Source organism: Silene latifolia, chromosome Y, assembly GCF_048544455.1.
Source record: "Silene latifolia isolate original U9 population chromosome Y, ASM4854445v1, whole genome shotgun sequence".
In the NCBI taxonomy this organism is placed as follows: Eukaryota; Viridiplantae; Streptophyta; class Magnoliopsida; order Caryophyllales; family Caryophyllaceae; genus Silene; species Silene latifolia.
In genome coordinates, this window is record NC_133538.1 from 415,291,447 (window position 1) to 415,315,289 (window position 23,843).

General features: G+C 34.9%; 1 protein-coding gene across 1 annotated transcript; it reads left to right on the forward strand.

Moving 5' to 3' along the window:
• Window positions 1-22,292: 22,292 nt before the first annotated feature.
• On the forward strand, window positions 22,293-23,282 carry LOC141632393 (uncharacterized). The gene has a single exon (XM_074444943.1). The coding sequence runs from the start codon at window positions 22,293-22,295 to the stop codon at window positions 23,280-23,282; it is 990 nt and encodes a 329-aa protein (XP_074301044.1).
• The last annotated feature ends 561 nt before the right edge of the window (window positions 23,283-23,843 follow it).

A 23,843-nucleotide genomic window follows, 5' to 3' on the forward strand; every position in this document is an offset into this window, starting at 1 on the left:
GGGAATTCCGAGATCCTCCAGTTTTTTTAACACCATAGGGAGACAACTCTTGACGAAAGCATTTAACAATTGAGGACAAAGGTACCCTACCTTGACACAACTTGGAGGTGATTTATTGGTATCCTTCTAGGCTTAGTAGTTTGAAGAAACCATATCTATAAAGGAGTGTGTACCCTTGAATTGCTTCCCCTATAGATAATTTCCGCCACTTAGATGAGGAAAGTGGCTATTCTTTTGTAGATGCATCCATTACTTGATTTTGTGTGCTTTAATGCTTGGATGTGTAGCCATTTTGGCAAGCCCCACTTGCCTTGCAAGAAGGCATCCTACCTTATGGATGTCTTGTTGTGAGTTGAAGGGGCGGAGTGAGACCTGCTAATTGTCTCATATCGGTTATATTAGTAGGATAGTTTAAATAAAGGTCTAGTTTTAGTCACCTCTTTACTCGGGACGAGTAAAGGTTCGGTTTGGGGACATTTGTTGTGAACATTATTTGCGCACATTTAGTCCCCTAATTGAACCTATTTTGCATACTTTTATTACATTTCATGACCATTTTATCCGTCAAATGCTTTCTATTTTGCTTTCCTAGTGCATTTTATATGTTTTATAGGAAAGGAGATAATAAGGCGGAAATTCCCGTCTTTCGTGCATTTTTAGAAGCTGGTTGACGATATTTGATGGACTAAGTATGAAGAGGAGGCAAGAATGATGACCAAGGAAGTAGAAATAAAGAGTATATAGAGGCATCTTAGGCTAAAAACCAAGGATGACGAGAAGGAAGACATTACAAGAAGAAATTGCTCGAAAAACAAACCAAGGGTTGCTCCTTTGGCTCTGAAAGTATGCTAGATGAAACACCGTCGAAAAATCAAGTGATCTAGGCTTTTGAATCACTCCAATAGGAGTCCGGATGAGGAAATGAAGTCTGTTTTACAATCCGAGTTCAAGTAAGGCATGATACAGCTCAACCCGCTCGGGACAAATTCAACCCGCTCGGGTTAAAGCTCAGGATGCTCGTTTTCATCTCGGGACGAGCGTATTGCTGGACAGGAAGTTTTTCCTTGCTACGTGAACCATGATCCGCGCATATTTCTTGAAAGACTAGCAAAAAGGAGACTCGCATCTTTTTTCGAGAGGAGCATTTCCCTACTCAAACTTAGCAATGCTATTTACTAAAATACCCTTGTTTAACCTAATGATGCACCACTATATATACCCCATTTGTAATAATCAAACCACCAAGTTCGCATATTAGAAATTCCTCTTAGATTAGATTAGGAGTAGATTAGAATAGATTAATCTCAATCTTTCTACAAAATTACACATTAATCTTTCCTTAATTATTGTTCAAGTTTATTATTCAAGTTTATTATTAGGTAATTGAAGATTATTGGGTTATTATTGGAGGATTGGCAACCCTTCATCAATCAATCAAGTTCTCTTGTTTTATTCTTTGCTTTATTATTTGGAATCATCTCAAGTTTGGTATAATTCTTTTACCCTTTACTCTTTATTATTTATTTCCTCATTCTCTTATCATGTTTACACTTGTTGTGATGATTGACACCATTAATGACATGTTTACTATGATAATAAGTGAGTAGTCTCATAACTAGGATTAGTGGGTAATTAGGGGAAACCAACATGGGATTAATCTGTTGAAATATGTGTCCTCCGACAATAATGCGATCACGACTGTTGATCATGATGATCACATGTTTAAATCTCATTTTTAAAGAGTACAATTGAGAAGTAATTTTTACTGTCAACTGGTTAACATATATCGGTAATGATTGGCTGACTAGAATTTGACATTACTGTCGTGCGACGGTGGTGATCAGTTGACCCCCTAGGTCATACCTATAGGGCAACACTCTTAATTGATAATTTAATTAATCGTATAACGTTACGAGTTAATTAAATTACTTGAAAAATTGACGGACGATTTTGGAAGTAAAATTTACGTATCTCATTGAAATTTGATTAAATGAGATACGGTCTGAGTAATTGAATTGTATCATTACTCAGATGAAATTATTGTTTAAAGAAACAATTGAAATTGAATGAATTATTATAAATACAATTTATTGTGATTTATAAATTGGCAAAATATTTTGGTACAAGTAATTATGAATTACTAAGTCGATTTTTGTATATGACGTATTTTATTAATACATTGATTTTTAATATGTTAAAAATACATAACAAATTTATGTAACATATGACATGTGACATAAGACAAATTGACAAAAATAAAATGGATTCCATTTTATATGTACCAAATTAAGGGAAGAATTAGGCTAATATTGTGTTGTTTAAATTAGTGGAAAACATAATCATTCACTAATAGCCTAGCCATGCAACCCTAGTTTACATTGTGAAGAACAACTAGGGCATGCATTGGCTCTTTTGTACCTCCTCTCCCAACCGGTTTTGGAGAAGAAAACCCTTGTGGTTTTTCTTATTATTTTGCTTAATATTCACTTAGATAGAGACTAGTGATTATTATTCATTCATCACACAAAAACAAGAGTTTTTAGAAAGAGAAAAATTACCTTCCATTCTCCTCTCTCTCAACCGGTTTTGAGAGCAAAAACCAAATATTTTTGGGTCAATTTTTCTCACAAAATTAATATTATCTAGTATACATAATATTAATTTTATTAAGAGTGTGCTTTGGGTATTAATCCTTGGGAGAGATCCTACACTTGGGTATTTGTTCATCCAAAAGGAAAGCTCAAGAACAAAAGAGAAGGAGATCTCTTTTGTGCCCATATGAACGAAAATTCCAATGTAAGGATGAATGTTTCTTCTTTATTTTGTTAAATAGTTTGCATGCATAAGATCACTTGTTAATTTTATGACAAATTAAAATGGATCATATATGAATATGTTAGTATATAGATCTACTTTTCCTTTAATCGGTTTCAAGAGCCATGGTTGTTTGCATGCAAATCGGTTAAAAGTTTTTCCGAGTTATAAAGATTAATATATAAAAATTATAAAATTTGTGTTATTATGATATATCACGAAATTAATTTATGCATGTTAAATTTCTGGTCCTAAAATGTTTTTAGGATATTTTGGTTAATTTACGGATTTTTATTGTTCATATTATACTATAATGGCATTAAAATATGATTTTATGAGTAAAAATGTCATTTTCGGACTAAAATTAGCTAAACTTCGAATTTTCCAGTAATTTTTGGATATGTTGTCACATATATTATTTTGAGATAACCTGTAAATTTTCATAATTGTTGGACTTCTTATGCTCGAAAAATGGATTTTTCATTGATAAATTCAGATTTAAGTGAAAAATAGGTTAATATGAGATAAATTTCGAATCTGGTCATAGAAATTTAGTATGTTGTCACATGAAATTTTACAAGATATGTGTAAAATAATAGGCTATAGTGAAGTCTTTTTGCATGATTTATGGATTTTTGAAGAAAAATAGCATAAATAGTGACATAATTAGTGAAAAATTAATAAAACATAATCTATGACTAAGGAAAAACGTCCAATGTTGCATTTTATTTTCTTTTTCAGATCTAAAATTGAAAAATTGATGAATATAATTTTTCTCATGTTTTTATGATTATTTTAGTTAAAACCGATAAACCGCAACATTGTTTTTCTGGATAAAATTCGAAATTTTTAACCTAAGTTTTTGAACATTATGAGTGTCATGGTATTTTTCCAGAATGTTCATGAGTTTAAATTTCAAATTTCAAATTTATTTGAAATTTTGTGACTTATTTGAAGTTTATAGCTTATTTTTGTAATTTTAAGTCCATTAATGAACAAATTTTATAAAAATGAGTTAATTATGGTCAAATAATTAGTGAAGACTAAATTTTGAGTCCTAAGAGGTTGGGGTAATTAACTTATGCATAAATATGAATTTATGTAATTTTTGTGATTAAATGTTGAAATCACGCAAATCCGTAAAAACCGAATAATATACGATATTGGCTAATTAAAGGTGATTTAGCATAAAATTGGGCATGTTCATACATATTATAATGCTGCATTTTCTTTATGATTGTCATAATTTTAATTTATGTAATTTTTGAATTATGTAATTTTTACTTAGTATGGCCTTAGATTTTAATTGGTATTTCCCGAAATGTATGGGAATATCGATTCAGTTGTAATTTTATTGTGATCTCGTATCACCGTCTTGTAATTTAATAGATTTATTTTATTTTAGTTACAAATGTATAATAGGAAATTATGTAATTTGTTATGTAATTTAATTTATCTCGGAGTTCCCAAAGACGGATTTCTTCAAGATGGCGATACATAAAGACGGTGTTACCTCGAGATGCGTGCCACAACCGAAGTTCAAGGGACCAATGGAGTTGGTTTCCGAATATGTAATAGTTAAATAGTTTTTCTATTTTAGGAAGGCCATACTAGGATTTATTTTATGTTTGCATTTTATTTATATGTCACATGCATCGCTAAATCGCCATAACTAAAACATGCATCCTCATCTCATCGAGTTTATCGACCTTGTCAATTAGAATTATCGTAGTTCACCGCTTTAGTTCACTTAAAACGTGATAGATAATAAATTGACATGACCTCTCGCTAAAACAATTAATTGAGACATAGCCTTACCAAATAGTAGAAACCATGAAAACCTATTTCGTGAGGGAGTGCACTCGGCCGGTACAAACCTTGTTACGTAGGGGAAGTGGGTGATAAATGTCTATCCACCGAATTCATGTTGATAAGGGATGAATCGGCCCTACCGTGCCCAAGTTGATGTGGATTTGGATCATGGACACATTTATTCGAAATTTGGATTGAACTCAACAAAAGTTTTTGATAAGGGATGTATCGGCCACACCGTGCCCTTGTCGGATGTGTTTTGGGCTAAAGATAATTGTTAATGTAATATTATCGACCAAGAGTTCTAAAAGTAGAATCGATTAAACGTTAATCCACTGAGTTATATTAATAAAGGATGTATCGGCCCTACCGTGCCTAAGTCGATATGAATTTGGGTCTTGGAATCATTTATCATTGTTGGGTAGAGGTCACTATGTAAATGCTTTACTTGTTGTTTAAAAGTATTAATAAAACGATAAATGTTAAGTTTTCCACTATTCCATTGTTATATTGTTCTATTTCTTTACCACAATTCATATACGATATCATTTCGTTTTTGATTCAAAACTCCATTAAAACATCGTAACTAAAGACAAATATGAATTTGCTTCTAAAACCTCATATGAACCATTGCTAAGGATCTCTTGTAAAGAGTATAGATTAATGTTATTCATTATCAAACAGGTTTTTGATTCTTGACTAACACATCTACTTACAATGGATTATTTTTCATGTACTTAAATGAATTAAGTACCTTGAAGCTATAAATTGTTTTGGTAATTAGTTTTGTCAAGAATTCGTAATTGACCAAAATAACGCAACCACTTCAATGAAAGTTTTAAGACTAAAACGAACAAATGAAGAGTGATCTTCATGAATTCAATTTTGCTTCTCAAAGCAAAGACTCATTGAATTAAGTGGGAGAATTCTCTTAAACCGTTAAGATGAGGACGAGGTTCAAGAAGTAAAGATTATAATGGAATTGATACAAGGTAATGTTAAAGGTAAAGTTGTTGAGAATGACGATACTAAACCTATCAATCCCGACCGATAAGTTTCCATTGTCTTAAATGTTGGACACGAGAAAGGAAACTACCCCAAATTATTGAAGAATCAACAAGTTAGTTGTGGGACATCTAATTGGACCTTCTTCTTTAAATGTTTATTTGATTAAACATAAAATGTTGCTAGTACTACTTCGTCAATATTAGAAACCGGTGGTGGTTTTCATCATTATGTTTGATACATAGGATGATTAGAATATGACAACGAGCAACAATGAAGTCGAGAAACAGTCATTGTGTACTAAATCTAGTTTTCGGGTTTGGAGTTGTACTTAATTGTGACTATTAAGTGCATAAACTCTAAATAAGAATATAAACTTGTTAATATACAAAAGAGGTTTTCACTTTTGTGACCCTATACACCACGATTTGATGTATGGCTAGCCCATTGTCAAGGTGATTATATTCTAAACCAAACTAGAATGATATATATCATGTAGATGATGTAAGATTCAAATTGGTAACCCAAGATTAAACCTTAAATTTTGGAATGATGAACGCAAAGAGTTATCGAGTACTCTTGAAACCATTAGATTGTTAATGGTATATGCGTATCTTGTATTCAAAGCAAGATGTCTCGTGCCTTTTTGGTTGAAAAGGAGATCGAGGTTGTAAATCATCGATCCAAAATAGGTTGATCGTTTTCTTTTACCAATGATTTAAGTTGACGCTAATATGTTCACTTAATAAGGTAAATAGAAAAATCTTTGAAGAAGTTTAAAGAGTTCAAGGAATCACGATTTAGTCGTGATGGGATTATCAAAGTGAAGACTTTGATATAAGCCAAAGGAAATGTGATATAGTATCACAAGTTAATCTTTCTTAGCACGCATTATGGATTAATGTGTGGTTGGATAAGAAATCAAACGCTATTCAATATGGCTTGGACTTCAATCAAGTTACTTTGAGTTACTTGATCCTTTTGGGGATTTTATCATTTTGTCTAGATTATTTTTCCACTAAATCGGATCATATGAGATATGAAATGGTAAGGGTACCATGTTTGTAAGTTTTCATAAGAAACAAATGCTCATTTTTCCCTTTTCAATTATCACGAGTACACCGGGTTTGTGGCTCGTGAAGCTGTCTTTCTAAAATACAAATTTATTTCTAGAAGACAGAGTGGGAGAAAATTATTCAAGAGCCACAAAGAATGTTATGTCGCAAGAAACCGGTCTTTCTTGGCTACATGAGACGTTTCGTGTAAAACGTTGTTTCTTCAAAACCTAGGAGGTTAAAAGTCGTCACTTGTTAAAGATGATGAATTCATGCTACTTTTAAGAAAGTGAAGAGCTTATAACTTACAAAAGAAATCGTTTGATTCAAGTTGATTACTTCTAGAAAGTAATGAACATATGACTTACATGAGAGTGTTTAAAGTCACAACTCAATACAAGGCTTAGAGCCATGAAAATCCGAAATAAAAAGGCTTGATTAGTGACAAAGGGTTTTGAACTAATAAAGAGAGATTTCTAAGCAAGATTGGTTGCAAAGGGTTTTGCACTGGTTGAAATGCTTAAGTCTATTTGGATCTTCATAGAGATTGTGTTTCATTATTATGAAATACATAGCGAGTGAATCTAAAACCCACTTCTTCAATTAGAAGGAATGTATTCAATACATGTCTTGAGTTTAGTAGATTCTTGCAATCCTAAGATAATGTGAAACTTAAGAGAGAATCTTAAGTAGGACATCAATGAGTTGGAATCAATGTTTTGATCATGTTATAAAACTTTTCTCGATAAGTCGAGAAGTTGTGTTTATACATGGCGTTTAGTGGAAGTTACGGAAATTTTTATTAGTCTTATATTGGATGACATATTGATCATTGCGAATGATGTAAGACTTTTGGAGTATTATAATACATCTTTAATATTTCCGGATTTATGAAGATAAATCCACATGATATAAGCGTCAATAAGAAGTCTTACGTTGATAAGATTCATGACTAGTTCAATTAAATTGAACATATTTGATTGATTACATTTGCTTCCGCTGCCGGATCAATTAAATAAGTAATGATGTGTAACACTTCATATACTTTGAGTATGATGAATTGTTTTCAAAATCGAATTTAAGTAATCTTTACCAAGTAAGCCATAAAGATTACCCTTAAGTGCTTGCAGAAGCATTAAGGCTATGATGCAATTTTGTGTAAGGGTGTTACACAAGTGACAATTGACAATTGAGATTGCGCATGGTTTCCGACAAAACCATAATCAAAACACATTAGGATGGTTAAGATACAATTGTGGCAATGTTAATTAAGAAGTAGATTTTCTAGAATCGTTCTAGGCAATAAAGAACAATGAGAGATATTTATAACGGAAATTGAGTACACTTGCAATCATGAGATGTGCAAGAAGGATGAGTCCCACACACTGTGAAGACAGTGGGAGCTATTCTTAGGCTAGAGGGCCTATGTCTTGATTGGATCTCGACACGTGCTCAGAAAGTTTTGTAATGCAAATGTATACATTACAAAGGAAAACGAGTATGTAGTAAGGTTGAGTAAGGTACAAGAAATTGATAAAACCTACTAACCAAAGCCTTCTCAAAGGCTAAACATGATGAGTCATGTCATTTCAATTGAATTGAAATGAACAACTACGTACAAGATCAAATTAGATTATAGAACATGAAATAGTAATCAGGCATTGACTATTCATATGTGATAATCGCATTTGTCGTTCGAGTTTTATTTTAAAACTCTTTTATTATACTTTGTTACATCCAAACGGGTTGTAGAGACAACGTTGAACCCCGTTAAAGTGAACCCGGATTAACATAGTATTAGCCCATAGTCGCTTGTATGAGGTGACGTCTCGAAGTGACTAGAGTGTGATGCGATTGATGGCAAGTTCAAGTGCCATAGAGTCATGTGAGATAACTAGTCGATCACATAGGCAGACTGTTAGGAACGCTTTGTCGGGCCTTATGACCGCTTATAGAGTTCTGGCAATTTATATAGCCTGGTCGTGGCGAGAGCTGCTATAGTATTCTAATGAGTCGATTCTTTTGACTAAAGACTGTTCGCCTAAGATGGCACAGTTTCAGATTAACTTTGATTTGTGTTACTACGACCTTCGTAAATGGGGTCAAATGGGCATATTTTGGGTTATGATGGCTGTGGCTAGTCGAAGGGAATAAGTGCGATAGGAATTGTCCACCCCCTTGTCAGGGTTAAAACAATATCTCAGGGCCACTCGAGGAGTAATGAACTGGAAATGCGTGGCCACGCTCGGATTGTATCCATGGTAGATAAATTCGGTCAATCAGTTATTCTCCAGATCGAGGAAACCACTCTCGATATGATCACTTGCAAGTACGACCTGAAAGACACCTTGCATTGAGTGGGAGATAGTAGTAGGACAAGAGAATTGGTGACGCACACTTGTCGAGGACAAGTGGGAGATTGTTGGAATATGTGTCCTCCGACAATAATGCGATCACGACTGTTGATCATGATGATCACATGTTTAAATCTCATTTTTAAAGAATACAATTGGGAAGTAATTTTTACTGTCAACTGGTCAACATATATCGGTAATGATTGGCTGACTAGAGTTTGACATTATTGTCGTGCGACGGTGGTGATCAGTTGACCCCCTAGGTTATACCTATAAGGCAACACTCTTAATTGATCATTTAATTAATCGTATAACGTTACGAGTTAATTAAATTACTTGAAAAATTGACGGACGGTTTTGGAAGTAAAATTTACGTATCTCATTGAAATTTGATTAAATGAGATACGGTCTGAGTAATTGAATTGTATCATTACTCAGATGAAATTATTGTTTAAAGAAACAATTGAAATTGAATTAATTATTATAAATACAATTTATTGTGATTTAAAAATTGGTAAAATATTTTGGTACAAGTAATTATGAATTACTAAGTCAATTTTTGTATATGACGTATTTTATTAATACGTTTATTTTTAATATGTTAAAAATACATAACAAATTTATGTAACATATGACATGTGACATAAGACAAATTGACAAAAATAAAATGGATTCCATTTTATATGTACCGAAATTAAGGGGAAGAATTAGGCTAATATTGTGTTGTTTAAATTAGTGGAAAACATAATCATTCATTAATAGCCTAGCCATGCAACCCTAGTTTACATTGTGAAGAACAATTAGGGCATGCATTGGCTCTTTTGTACCTCCTCTCCCAACCGGTTTTGGGGAAGAAAACCCTTGTGGTTTTTCTTATTATTTTGCTTAATATTCACTTAGATAGAGACTAGTGATTATTATTCATTCATCACACAAAAACAAGAGTTTTTAGAAAGAGAAAAATCACCTTCCATTCTTCTCTCTCTCAACCGGTTTTAAGAACAAAAACCAAATATTTTTGGGTCAATTTTTCTCACAAAATTAATATTATCTAGTATACATAATATTAATTTTATTAAGAGTGTGCTTTGGGTATTAATCCTTGGGAGAAATCCTACACTTGGGTCTTTGTTCATCCAAAAGGAAAGATCAAGAACAAAAGAGAAGGAGATCTCTTTTGTGCCCATATGAACCGAATTCCAATGTAAGGATGAATGTTTCTGCTTTATTTATTTTGTTAAATAGTTTTCATGCATAAGATCACTTGTTAATTTTATGACAAATTAAAATGGAACATATATGAATATGTTAGTATATAGATCTACTTTTCCTTCATAATCATGCTTAATCTAATATGTTTTCATAATTAAATTGCTTGCTTGTTGTGATGTTAACCTATGCACATGTTATGTTTGATGAAATGCTAAGCCTATGAATCCTTGCATTTCTACCCATCTCTTATCTACTCAACAAGACTTGTAAGATATAAACCAACTCGAGTCTTGTTAGACCATGCATAGAAGTTGAATAGGAGGAAATTAAGTCGACTTGTAGGTGTTTTAGAATCTAATCGATTCGGCTCCGGGACCCAACTCTTCCTATGAACCGTAAGACATAAAATAACTCGGTTCCTTTACAACATTAATTGCTTGCAACTTTGTAAACATGTTTGTATGATCAACACCATGAATCCCCTATGACCCCATGACATCCTAGTGCTTTTAGTCATTTGTTTACATTTCTTAGTTTATTGTTTGCTTTATTTTATTACTTCCATTAGTTTAGAATACAACTACAAACCCCATCAATTGTGACACTAGCATAAATTGAGATAGATAGACTTAGAACCCAAAGCACACCGTCCCATGGATCGATCTCGACTTACCGCTAACTAGTTGTTTGTTGAGTATTATAAATGTGTGTTGATTAGGTGTACAACGACACGCTCACGTCAATTACCACGCGTAAACCTTGAAATAACTGTAAGAAGTATACCATCTTCTCCACAATCCAATGAACAACCAAGTCCATCTCCCGTTTGTCTTTATAATTTCCTACTCCCAAGTATTAACATGGGTGATGAGACATCCTCGTCTGCTGTTCCTTGTTTTGCTGGCAACGGTGTTGATGGTTACATTGTTTTTTGGGCTTTTGCCTTCCCTTTTGCAATAGACTTCCTTCTCCGGTTTGTCTTTCTTTTTTCCTCCTCCAACTGCTCTTTTCTGATCCGTCTTTCTTCAACAAGTATAGGGAGCAAGTCATTTCTCGAAGCTGTGAATTCTTCTATCTTTTGCAAGGTGTCATTTCTTGAACTTTTTATGTCACTGAGAATAAGAATTGACAACAGCTCAGCGCGGTACATGATCCTTGATGATTTGTTGTCAAGGGCACACTCAAACAGATTGCCGACATAAAACATCATGTGCATCAGTAGGAATACGCCGCAGTCCGCATTATATTCCCCAGATTGCCACCTAAATTTGACATTAACCACCGGGTATTAGTAAACTTCTTCACCCCTATTATTGCCTTTTTCTGCCAAATATGTCCCCATTATATCAGCCTGAATCAATACAAAAGCACCCATATAGTTATGGTGAATTATAACTGTCAATTATAGCTAACAATATTTTTATGAAATTACATGGGGGAGAGACATACATTTATTCTCGTTGCAACACTGTACAATGTTATCTCAAAAACATTATAAAATCTGTTGTCAAGATACTCGATTCACCTTGTTGTGAAGTTGATGCAGACACAGAAATAGTGTCTGTCAATAACCATTGGGATGAATACCTAACAAAAATAAGTGATGAAATACCCAGCATAAGGGAACACACTCAAAATGGCAAATGTAACACTAAAAATGTTGATTGTAAAGTAACTAGAATGCAACTGAATGAATGACACATCTGATTCAAATAAATGATTGTGACACTGGAAATGATGATTATAACATGTGAAATGATGATAATAACAATGGGATGGTAATATGTGATTTATAACTAGAGATACAACTGACTTACCATTTCTGAATCAAAATTTATCTCGTGCATGCAACAATCCTTCCATGTGTCCCAAGCTTGGAATGTTTCCATTAGATGTTGTGGTTGTTGTTGTCTTTATGATGTTACTAATGATGGGAAGTTTTCCTAATAAAATGGAGTAATATTATATTATATATGTAACACATAATTCAAATATTATGTACACAATATTGTAAGAGTAAAAACACACCCTATGTGTCAGTCCGAAGTATAGTCTTGTTGGTGTTTGTGTTGCCCTCTATGTGTATGTCAGCTCATTCAACATTATTGCCCAATATTCGATCATAAGAGATGTTATATACACATCATCTCTCATTGACAAGACACCCTCCTTTGAAATAAAATGAAAATATCCATATGTTGCAATTCTTTCCCTGCAAATCATATAGGTTTTCAGGTTTTATCTTATCTAACATAAAATAAAATAAAAACAAGATATTTGTTAAAGGTATAGTTTCAAAAAAAACTTACACATTGTCAACATTGTAATCATCAAGTAAACAATAGTCAACAACATCTTTTCTTAGTCTCAAGAGGGGCTTCAGAATTTCCATGTTGTCGATCATAAACTGAGAAACATATGTGGATTCTTCATTAGCATTTCCACAGTCAAGAGTACACCCAAAGTTGTCGACAATTGAATCCATGCATGGTTCGTGCACTGGAGTGTGTAATAAATAGGGGTCTCTGACTTCTTCTTCAGCATTATTTAGAACTGCCCCCTCGCCATTTTACTGACCACTTTTGATGTCAGGTATAACATCATGGTCTATGTCATTTGCCTTGTTATTGTTGACTCCATCACCACTTGGATGACCATCATCACATTGGTCAACATTTTTCTTCCCACTTTCCCCACTATTTTTAGCAGCATTTTGATCACCATTTTGATCATCATTTTCCTTACCATCATCACCATTTTCCTCATCATTTCCCCTACCACCTTCCACATAGTTCTTATCAGCATTTTGTTCAACATTTCCCTCACCCATTTCTTCCCCATTTCGGCGATTCTCATCATTTTCCTCTCCACTTTGCTCAACACTGTTGATTTCAATTATAACATCATGGACAATCTCATTTGCCTACTCATTGGCGACATTATTTTCTCCATCATTCTCTTGACTCCTTCCCATTTAATCTAACCCAGGCATATGGCCTCTATCAAAATCAAAGAAATCACATTCAGCATCATGGTCTTCATTAACAGTAGGTCCTCTGTTGTTATTTGTCACTAAGTCACAGTATTCATCAAACGATGGCAGATTAGATGCCAAATCCCTCAATTCCCTAGCCTTCTCAACAACAAAGTCATAGTAGTTATGGAATCTCATATCTCTAAAAAGAGATTGAGTTGGTGATAAAATAGGTGGAGTTGGATTATGTGAAGTAGAGGCGTCACTGGCTTTAGTATTTTCCTTAAACTCTTTCATCCGAGCAAGATTTCTCTCATAAAGCAGGTCATTGTCCCTTTTCAATGTTAGGAAAATTAGGTGAATATCCTAGATGAAGGAGCAAAAATATAAGTGTTACAAAACATATTAATAATGTGTATATATTAAACTGTCAGTGTTACAATGTTGAATAACATCTAAATATGGGTCTTTTTGTTACATTTAGTATTATAATTGTGTATCATGTAAACATTTAAGTGTTAAAATCATAGCAAATAACTTTTTAATAGTAGATATGCATATAAAATTAATGAAATTAGGTGAATATCCTGGACGTTGGAAGCAAAAATGTAAGTGTTACAAAACACATTAATAATGTGTATATATATTAAACTGTCTGTGTTACAATGTTGAATAACATCTAAGTGTGGGTCTTTTTGTTACATTAAGCCATATAATTGTTATCATGTAAACATCTAAGTGTTACAATCATAGTGAATAACTTTTTTAACAGTAGACGTGCAAATAAAATTAATGAAATTAGAGATACTTAGTTCACTTACATCCACATCTTTTGCTCTTAACTACTTATCTGTTTCAATGCCACTTGGCAGTTCCATTGTAATATATGATTTCCCTTCTTGTTGATTTATTCATTGTTCATGCTTATAAACTCATAAAAATGGTAAAGACATGAAATAAGTGAGTTGTTTATACCCTCAAATTTACATATTATGATGTTTGCGAGGTAGACGACTTTAGAGATAGTTTTCTCGTTATGCGACTACTCGGTATCAGAAGAAGTTTAAAAGAGTGCCTTAAAAAAGGATTTTATTTTGAAAATGTGTTGAAAATATGTTGTTGAAAAACATGTTGATTAATGTGCTTGAATTGGTCGAATGGGTCGGTCGAATGCATGGCGATGGTACCAAACAAATGTGTAAGGCTTGTGTTTTCAATCGGTAGGTCAAAAATATGTGTCGATTTGTAACTTAGGAAGTCGAGTCTAGAAGTTTAAGGGAGATGTAAGGGGGCGGACGCTCGCGTGAGTATTATGGTGTGTGAAGGTGGGTATTTATAGAGAAATGTGGGGTGTTATGTCGGTTGAGTTTGCTTGGAGGCTAAGGAGGAGGCCAAAAGGGGTGCGAGCCATCTAGTGCCTCAATGGGGTGTCCTGTACTTTTTAATTTAGACATGGCCTTTGATCCATCTATTGTTTGGTTGGTTTGATTTGTGGTATTCAAATAGTATATCGTGTAACAATATGGTCATCCAATAAGATGGTATTTGGGTGTTATTTGGGGTGGCATTTTTTGCTTGACTCGGGTTTGACCTGTGTTGAGTCGGGATTTGAATTTTGAGATGGTTTTTGGCTCGATGTCGGTTTTGACTCTTATTAGTGTCATTTTAATTCAAATGGCATGATAAAATCATTTATGGTATTATTTTTGACATTTGAGACTTGTGTTGACTCGGGTTGACTCAGATTAACTCGGGTTGTTGGTTTTTGTGTCGGTTTTGGGTCCAAACACGGTTTTAACTCTAGCTAGTGTTGTTTCAATGCAAATGACATTAGAAAACCATTTTTGAAATCATTTTTCATATCCGAGTAATGCATCAAACCGTATCATGCATAGCCAATCCACGCACGCATATCAAAAACACGTTATAGTCAGATCATCATCGGGTGGTTTTTGGAAGGTGTAGATACTGAGTATCTACAGAGCCCCCACTTTGACTGAGGCTTGGACGGGGAGAAATTCAAAGTATAGTTCCCAGATCAATCGAAGATTACAACCTGAAGACTATTGCGACGTTGAGGCGCCTCAAAAAGGTTTGAGCCAAGGACCTACCGTCAGGAAGAGCGACGTCGAGGCGACTCAGGGATGCGAGTCAAGGACCTGCCGTCGCGAACATTTTAGAGTCTTTCGACTGTCGACGCGGGTCATTTAAAGTCCATTAGACTACGTATAAAGGCTCGCCAGCCATAAGAAGGAGTCATACCTGAGGCATCTTCGGGATATGTCCTTGAATTGCTTCTTGTTCGTGCGTAGAGACTCTCCAGCCATTGAAGGTGCGTAGAGGCCACGAGCCATCAAAGGTGTGTAGAGGCTTGCCAGCCATCAATGTTCGAATGATCGATTGCGGAAAATAGCTTGAAACATCGGACTTATTTCAAGATATTGTCCGGTATTGACTTCCAACCAGGTTGACGTTTATAGGTTTGGCTAGGGAGCAATGAACTCCAACTTCATGGGGATCCCAAACGAACTCCGTAGGGATAAATAAAAAAGAAAGGCTCTTTACAAAACCCTTTAAGGAGACCGCTGCATCGAGATGATGTTGCGAGGGTCTTTGAAAGACCTGTGTGACTTCCATTTGAGAATCGACACTAGCTGGGGAGTTAAAAACTTCTCAGGACTCGCTGGGGATATTATTTGCCACTCGTTGGGAGGTATCGTATGCCATGTAATGAACTGCTGTAGTTGGCATGTTCAGACAAATAGGAAAAGCAACATTTGACAAAGCCCCACTCCCAAGTGCTTTTACCCCAGCTTCATCATTAACCCTTTTTGTTATAGTTGCATTTGTCCAATGCCTTATGAGTGATAGGCTTGTTGGGGGGGAGGGGGGGGGGGGGGGGGGATAAGTCTCTTTAAATTTGAAGCGATGGAGATACTCAATCAGCAGAAACAATGTGCAACCACGAGCAGATGTTGTCCCCTTTTCTTTATATGCTCTGACAGACTCAACCAATTGGTCAAAGACATATTTAGACCAGTTATATGATCTTATCTGATGTACATCTTCTACAGTCTTCACCAACTTCATGTCAATTGAATGATTTGAAGTTGGGGCTCAGAATGTTGCAAAGCTGTATAGTACAAACAACTTTTTTAAATTAATCACCACTTTCTTTTGTGGCCTTAAGACTTTACTGAACCCAGTTTATTCTTATTATTTCGTTTCTTCCTTCTATAAGAAACCTTGCTCGCCACTCATCCCTCAGACGATCATCTTGTGAAGGGTTTGTGTTACCTAATGTTATATGTGCTTCCTCTGCGCCAGTCCTTGGGAGGCAGAACACATCATATACATCATCAGAGGACAGTTCAAATTCCTTTGTCTCAGAAGCCTTAAACATGTAGCTTATATCGTTAAATGCTTCAAGTAAAAACGTCATCAAGTCTTGTGGAATTTTGTTAAGTTTTAGATGCAGGAGTCCACCAAAACCTATTTCTGTTACTGCTTTTTTTTGCTCGCCTGTAAGCAGTCTAATAATCTCAGTAAGACCATGAGGCCTACACTTTGTAACAAGCTTTGTATCCTCCTTTACCTCCTCACAGTCACTGTCTTCTTCACGTTTAGACTTACACGCCTTATCCAATTTCATTGCAGTTATTTTTGCTTTCTGTTTTATCAGCTTCGCTCGTTTCTTTGAAAGTTGACCATCATTATTGGGATTCTTCGGAGCTTTTCGTTTTGTACTTTCCTTTTTGTTTTCTTTGTATTTGTCCGTGTTAGCTGACTTCTTCTTAGGGCTTGACATCTTCATATGAACATAAGGTTTTTTTAAAAACCTGAAACAACATGATATATACAAATTATATTCACCTTTAAGTTTTAAGTTGTTTGTCACAGATGAGATAAATAAATGTAACGTCAAAGATAGTAAGTATTGGTTCATATCACGCATTTTGTGTATTACCATTTGCAAATATATGTGTTACATCTTCAGGAAAAATTGTTGCATCTTGACAAAACAACACGTTATACAGTTTTATACGGGTTTTAAAGTTCTTTTGTAACAGGTGATATAAATATAGGTAACACCAAAAATAGTAAGTGTTGGTTCACATTGTGTTACAATTTAAGGATTTATGTGTTACATCTTCAGTAAATAGTGTTGCATCTTGACAAATTAACATGCTATATAGAGTCTTATGGATTATCATTGTCTTTCAAAATAACAGTGTTACAAGTTATAAACAAACAATTTATGAACCAAAACACAACGAACATTTCAAATACAACCCAAAAAAAGGGTCGTAATAGAATTTTTGGGTTAATGACAAATAATAATCCGTAAAATAACAACGATTAAGGCAAAACAGTATTATAAAGTACTTATCATTGAATAAACACAGTAATCGGTAAAGTTAAAACAATAATAACAACGAAGAGGAATATAACACAAGGAACAAGTAAAACAATCGAAGCCAGGAATTTTAACCTATTTTAACACCGATTAAGACAATAATAGGAATAAAAACAACTTCAGACTACAGTTTAACTACAATGCAGTCGGAAATAAGAAGCATTCACCATTTTAAACCAAAAAAAGCGACGATTGTTTGAGACAACAACAGTGTAATAACAACGAAGACGAACATAACACAAGGAACAAAGAAAAATAATGAAAACCAATAATTTTAACCTGAAATTAACACCGATTAACACAATTATAACAATAAAATCAACTTTGGATCATTGTTTAACTACAATGCAATTGAAAATAAGAAGAAATCAGCATTTTTAACCTAAAAAAACAACGATTGTTTGAAAAAGTAACATTATATTTACCTTATCGTCTTCTAAAAATTAATCGTTGATGTATTTGCTCTAGATTCACGCAATTTTTTTGTTCAAAGATTAAATTTTATTGCCGTCAATTATTTATGTTTCATTATTTGTGTTTTTTTTTTTATTTTCGAAGGAGAGAGAGTGAGAAGTTACAGAGGTTGGAGGTTTTTTAGTGAAAAATGATTATGGTTGAGTTTGTAGCGCGCATTATGTATGTGCGACGTGGCAAGATCTGGGTGCTTGATTTAATTAGATCGTACTATCCTTATTTGGACTCAAGATTCATTTAAGGGGGTTGACTCACCGGATCCTTCCTATATATATATATATATATATATATATATATATATATATATATAGAATGAGGTTTAAATAAGTCCACCTTACTAACTTAAGTCTATGTTTCCTATTTTAAACCATTAGATCTTAACTAATGGAGCGTTTATTTTTAAATTTAATCTCCCTAATTCACAATCTCGTATTCATTACCAATGTCAATAATTTATTTTTCTATTCCCTCACAAAAAAACTCTTCTAATTCTGTATCCCTACCAAACATACTCTCATCCTCTTTCAATCTTGCTCTACACAAAAATGAAAAACAAGACCCTCATAAACACCAATTTCCTATATTTAATCATCCACGACAACCCAATCATTGTGACAGAAGACGATCATGACTTCAATCCATCGATCATAATAGAAGCCGAACGCTTTGTTTTCAGTTACACAACTATCTCTTTCTCTATTTTCTCTCTTTCTTTCTTGTAAATTAGTAATTTTTTCATAAATATTGAATCTTTGAGTTTAATTAAAGGTTAAAAAGGGTAGAAAATCAATAAAGATTGGGTTTTTTTTTGGAATACTTATGTCTTTTTATTTGGTTTTTGTGGAAATTTCGTTTGATTCCCCTTTTTTATTCTATAATTGAGAGAGAGAGAGAGAGAGTGAGAGAAACCGACTCTCCCTTCTTTTCCTTTCTTCACTTTTAAGTTTTCCTTTGTCCTGCTACCACCTCCATCCTCTCCACCATCCCGTTCCCCTTCGATAGAGCCGGAGATTAGCCGTTCTTTGGCCAATCTCTGGTGGCTACTTAACTCTCGACTATGGATAATCTTTGTTTTCATTTTAAGCCACCTTCTTTCAACCGCCATTTTTCGTCTTATAGTCTGTTTGATATGACTTTCGTCCTTAATTTGTTGCTCTTGTCCTGTTTGTTCACCACCCTCTGTCTTTTTGAGATGTTTGTTAAGGTCACTTTCCTGGTGATTTGGTTATCTCTCATCGTTTATCACCAAGGTGTCTTTTGGCCACAAAGTTTCTGTTTCATAATTGATTGTTTGATGTTTTAGCTATTTGTTGTTTAACTCTCTCGGTGGCTCATGTTGGACCTAAGGTGTTCTCTCTATGTTGAGTAAGTGGCTGTGTTTAGAGGCGGTTTGAAGCGTCTTCTGGGTGTTTCTTGTGACATCTCTGGGTGATTCGTATGTGATAATAGATAAGAGTGAAGGGTGGGTGCGGCTGACGGTTGTTCTCATGTATGTTTCGTCTTTTCTAGGTGTAGCCTACGGTCGGTGATTGTCGTAGTTTGCGGTTGTGGCTTATTCTAATGTCTTTTTCATGGTCCAGTTAGGTGGATGGGGGTAGTTTGGGTCAGTGTTGAGGTGGATGGAATGGTTGTAGTAGTCTTTCCTTCTTCTTCTTCACTGCTTCTCTGCTAAGTTTCCTTTTTTATTTTTTTTCCTCTTTTCCTTCTTCCTTACGTTTTCTAGTTTCTTAATCCTTAAGTCTTCCAAGTTTACTTTTCTTGTTTTTAGCAATGGCATATCAATTAATTTTAGCGAGTCTTCGAGACATGTTTTGTGGGGATGATTGTCCCGAGATGGATGAACTTCTTGATCAATCTGTATTGGATTGTTGGGCGCCTTCGTTTAAAAGTGTCGGCATTCTCAAGGATATGGGGAACACATTCTTTAAAATGGGTGTTCTGCCTCTAGCGTACTTTCATTATGAAATTGCTCTTAAATTTTTCTTGCTTATGGGTACCCCTGCCAGTTACAACGAACCTGCTACAACTTCTCTTGCCGTCTCCATCTTTTTGAATTTGGCTGCTTGTGTTCTGAAGGTCCCCGATTATGAAAAAGTTTGCTGGTATTGTAATTTGATTCTTTATGTTGATCCTTCAAACATTAAAGCTCTTTCTAAAAGGGGGTTAGCTTTTAAACATTTGAATCTCCTTCCGAAAGCCATTGCTAATTTTGAATGTGCTCTTAAGCTTAATCCTCATAATAAAGATATTTCCCGAGAGCTACAAGTGGTGTTTGACCGTTCCACTATCAACTCAAATGGGAAACAAGACGGTTCTACATTTGACCCTCTTGGCAAAGAACGGAAGGCAAAGAAGCCCTTGTTATCCCCAGTTTCAACTGATGATTGTATTCCTCGTAGTTCACCCAATGTGCCTATGGATTCTGTGAGTAGCAGTGCGCCGTGCGAGGCCGAGAACGATTCTGCTGGTTATAGTTCGTCCTCCTCAGATAGCTCAAAACCATCTCAATTTCACTTCACCAACAAGAAGAGACCTCAGAATAGATTAAATCTATCATCTCAAGATTATGCAAACTTATTATAATAACAATAATAATAATAATTACCAGCTGGGGCGATGATCACTTGGCCACTGCAGCCCCCGAAGGGGGTGGCTTACAGGGTCCATGTGGTGGTGCGGGAATGCATGGGCCCGTGGGGGGCTCAACCCCCTCGTCATAAAAAATAATAATAATAATAATAATAATAATAATAATAATAATAATAATAATAATAATAATAAGGATCAGCTCAGTAGCTCCCCCCTGGATCTTACCATTCTTGCCCAGGAGAAGCAATTGCTACAGGATTATATTCTGATTAAGAGAGCTGAACTGCAGGTTCTCTACCAGAGGGCTAAAGTTCAAGGGTTTCAGCTAAATGACCTTAGCACTAGATTTTTCTATTCTAGGATTGCTGATAGGAGGGCTAGAAATAGTATTGGGCTTATTCAAGATGAGTTTGGGGCATAGTGTACGGGTTCTAAAGAGGTCTCTCAAGGTTTTGTATCCTACTACACTAATCTTTTGGGTACTTCTTGTCCTGTGTAATCTCTCCCCTCATCCTTATTCCTGAAGGACACTGTCCCCCCTGAATGCTGTGATTTTCTGGTGCAGGAGATTCTTGATGCCCTAAAATCCATTGATAGGCACAAGTGTCGTGGAATTGATGGGCACTCATCTGGGTTCTTTTCGAATACTTGGGATCAGGTAGGGTCTGACTTTAAAGCTGCCGTGTTTGAGTTCTCTCAGACTTGCAACATGTCAAAAGCAGCTAATTCTACCTTGTTGGTTCTTGTTCCTAAGATGGAAACCCCCCTTTCTGTTGAAGATTTTAGACCCATTGCTTGCTGTACCGCTTTTTATAAGGTGGTGAGCAAAATTCTAGCTACTAGGCTCCAACCGATTTTGGACTCCATCATTGGTCCTGAACAAGCTGCTTTTGTAGCTAATAGGGATATTTTTGACAACACCATGCTTGCACATGATCTGGTTTTCAAATATGGCCGAGCCTATCTCACTCCTAGACGTTTGCTTAAGGTGGATATCAGGAAAGCGTTTGACTCAGTTAATTGGGATTTCCTTCAGGATAGCTTGCTCTTCTTTAAGTTTCCTCCTAGTTTTGTTAAGTGGATTATGGCATGTGTTACATCTCCTTATTACTCTTTGCTCATCAATGGAGAAGTTCATGGATTCTTTTCTGGTAAATGTGGGTTGAGGCAAGGGGATCCTTTGTCCCCTTACCTATTTCTCATCTGCATGGAGGTGTTGTCTAGGCTGCTCAAAAGGCTCCCTAGAGTTGCTAACTTCTCTTATCACCCTAAATGTGTCCAACTGAACCTTACTCACCTTGTTTTTGCAGATGATTTGCTATTCTTTACTCGTGGTGACCTGCCCTTTTTAAGGTTGTTGCTGATTGCCTTGATAAGTTCAGTCACTTATCTGGCCTCCATGCTAACCCATCCAAAACTGATCTGTATTTTGGAGGTGTAGCAGAGACTGTCAGGGACCTTATTTTGGATGCTACTGGTTTTAGTATGGGGCTTTCCCTTTCAGATATCTTGGCCTTCCCCTTTTTAATGCTAGAATAACTCAAGACATGTATCAAACTCTATTGGATAAAATTAATGCTAGAATTATGAATTGGGCTAATCATAGTCTGAGTTATGCAGGAAAAGCTCTTCTTGTAAACTCGGTCATTTTTTGTCTTCATACTTTTTGGGGGGCTAGTGTGGTTCTCCCAAAAGGCATTGCCAAGAGAATTATCAAGCTTTGTAAGGATTTCCTTTGGGGTATTGCTGATGGGTCCAGAAGACATGTCTTTCTCAAGTGGCAGTTTCTATGCTCCCCAAAATTGGAGGGGGGGATAGGCATAAAAGAGGTACTAAGCTGGAATTGTGCGCAAATGATGAAATGGGTTTGGAAATTTTTTTATAGACCCCATTGTATCTGGACCAGATGGATTACAACTTATGTTCTAAAAGGGACTAGTTTGTGGGAAGCTCAGCAAACATTTTCCAACTCTTGGTACTGGAATAATGTTCTTAAAATAAAAGACCTTCTCCTGGGACTTGCAGGTTGTCCTGATCAGGCTTTCCATATGCTTGATGCCTCCACTGCACAGATGAAGTATAGCACATATACCATGTTTGGCTATATCAGGACTAGAAGACCCATAGTTCCCTGGGCTCCTCTGATTCATGGGACTGGATGCCACCCCAAGCATTCTTTTACTGGTATGTTGGTTATGACCAATGGTTTGCCTACTGTGGATAAGCTGATCTCCCGTGGTATGTATTTTATCAACAGATGTGTACTCTGTGAACTTAGTTGCGAAGATATCCCTCATCTGTTTTTCGAATGTGATTTCTCTAAGTGTGTTTTGATTGCTGTTGCTCACTGGATTCATATGCCCCCGGGCTCCTTCTCTCTGGCTCATATTATGCAGGCTAATCTTTCTACTCGTAGAAATGTCAAGCAGTATGCTAGCCTGCTGGCTACTATCTACTATTTATGGAAGGAACGAAATGACAGGATTTTCAAGGGTTCTAAGTCAATTGTGGACGCTTTAATTGTTGTCATTAGGAAAGTTGTAACTTTACGCTTGTATGGTTCTAATTTTTCTTAGGCTTGTTGTTTAGGACGTTTGTTCTTTTCGATCTTTCTTAGGGGGCTTTTTTGGTCTCCTTTGTAGGAAAGAGTGGCAAGGATCTTGTACTTATGGTTTTATCATGAAATAATAAGATCCATAACTTTTCTGCAAAAATAATAATAATAATAATAATAATAATAACAATAATAACAATAATAAAAATAATAACAATAATAATAATAATGATAATAATCATAATAATGATAATAATAATAATGATGATAATAATAATAATAATAATGATAATAATAATAACAATAATAATAATAATAATAACAATAATAACAATAATAATAATAATAATAATAATAATAATAATAATAATAATAATAATAACAATAATAACAATAATAACAATAATAACAATAATAACAATAATAACAATAATAACAATAACAACAATAACAATAATAACAATAATAACAATAATAATAATAACAATAATAATAATAATAATAATAATAATAATAATAATAATAATAATAATAATAATAATGATGATGATGATGATGATGATGATGATGATGATGATGATGA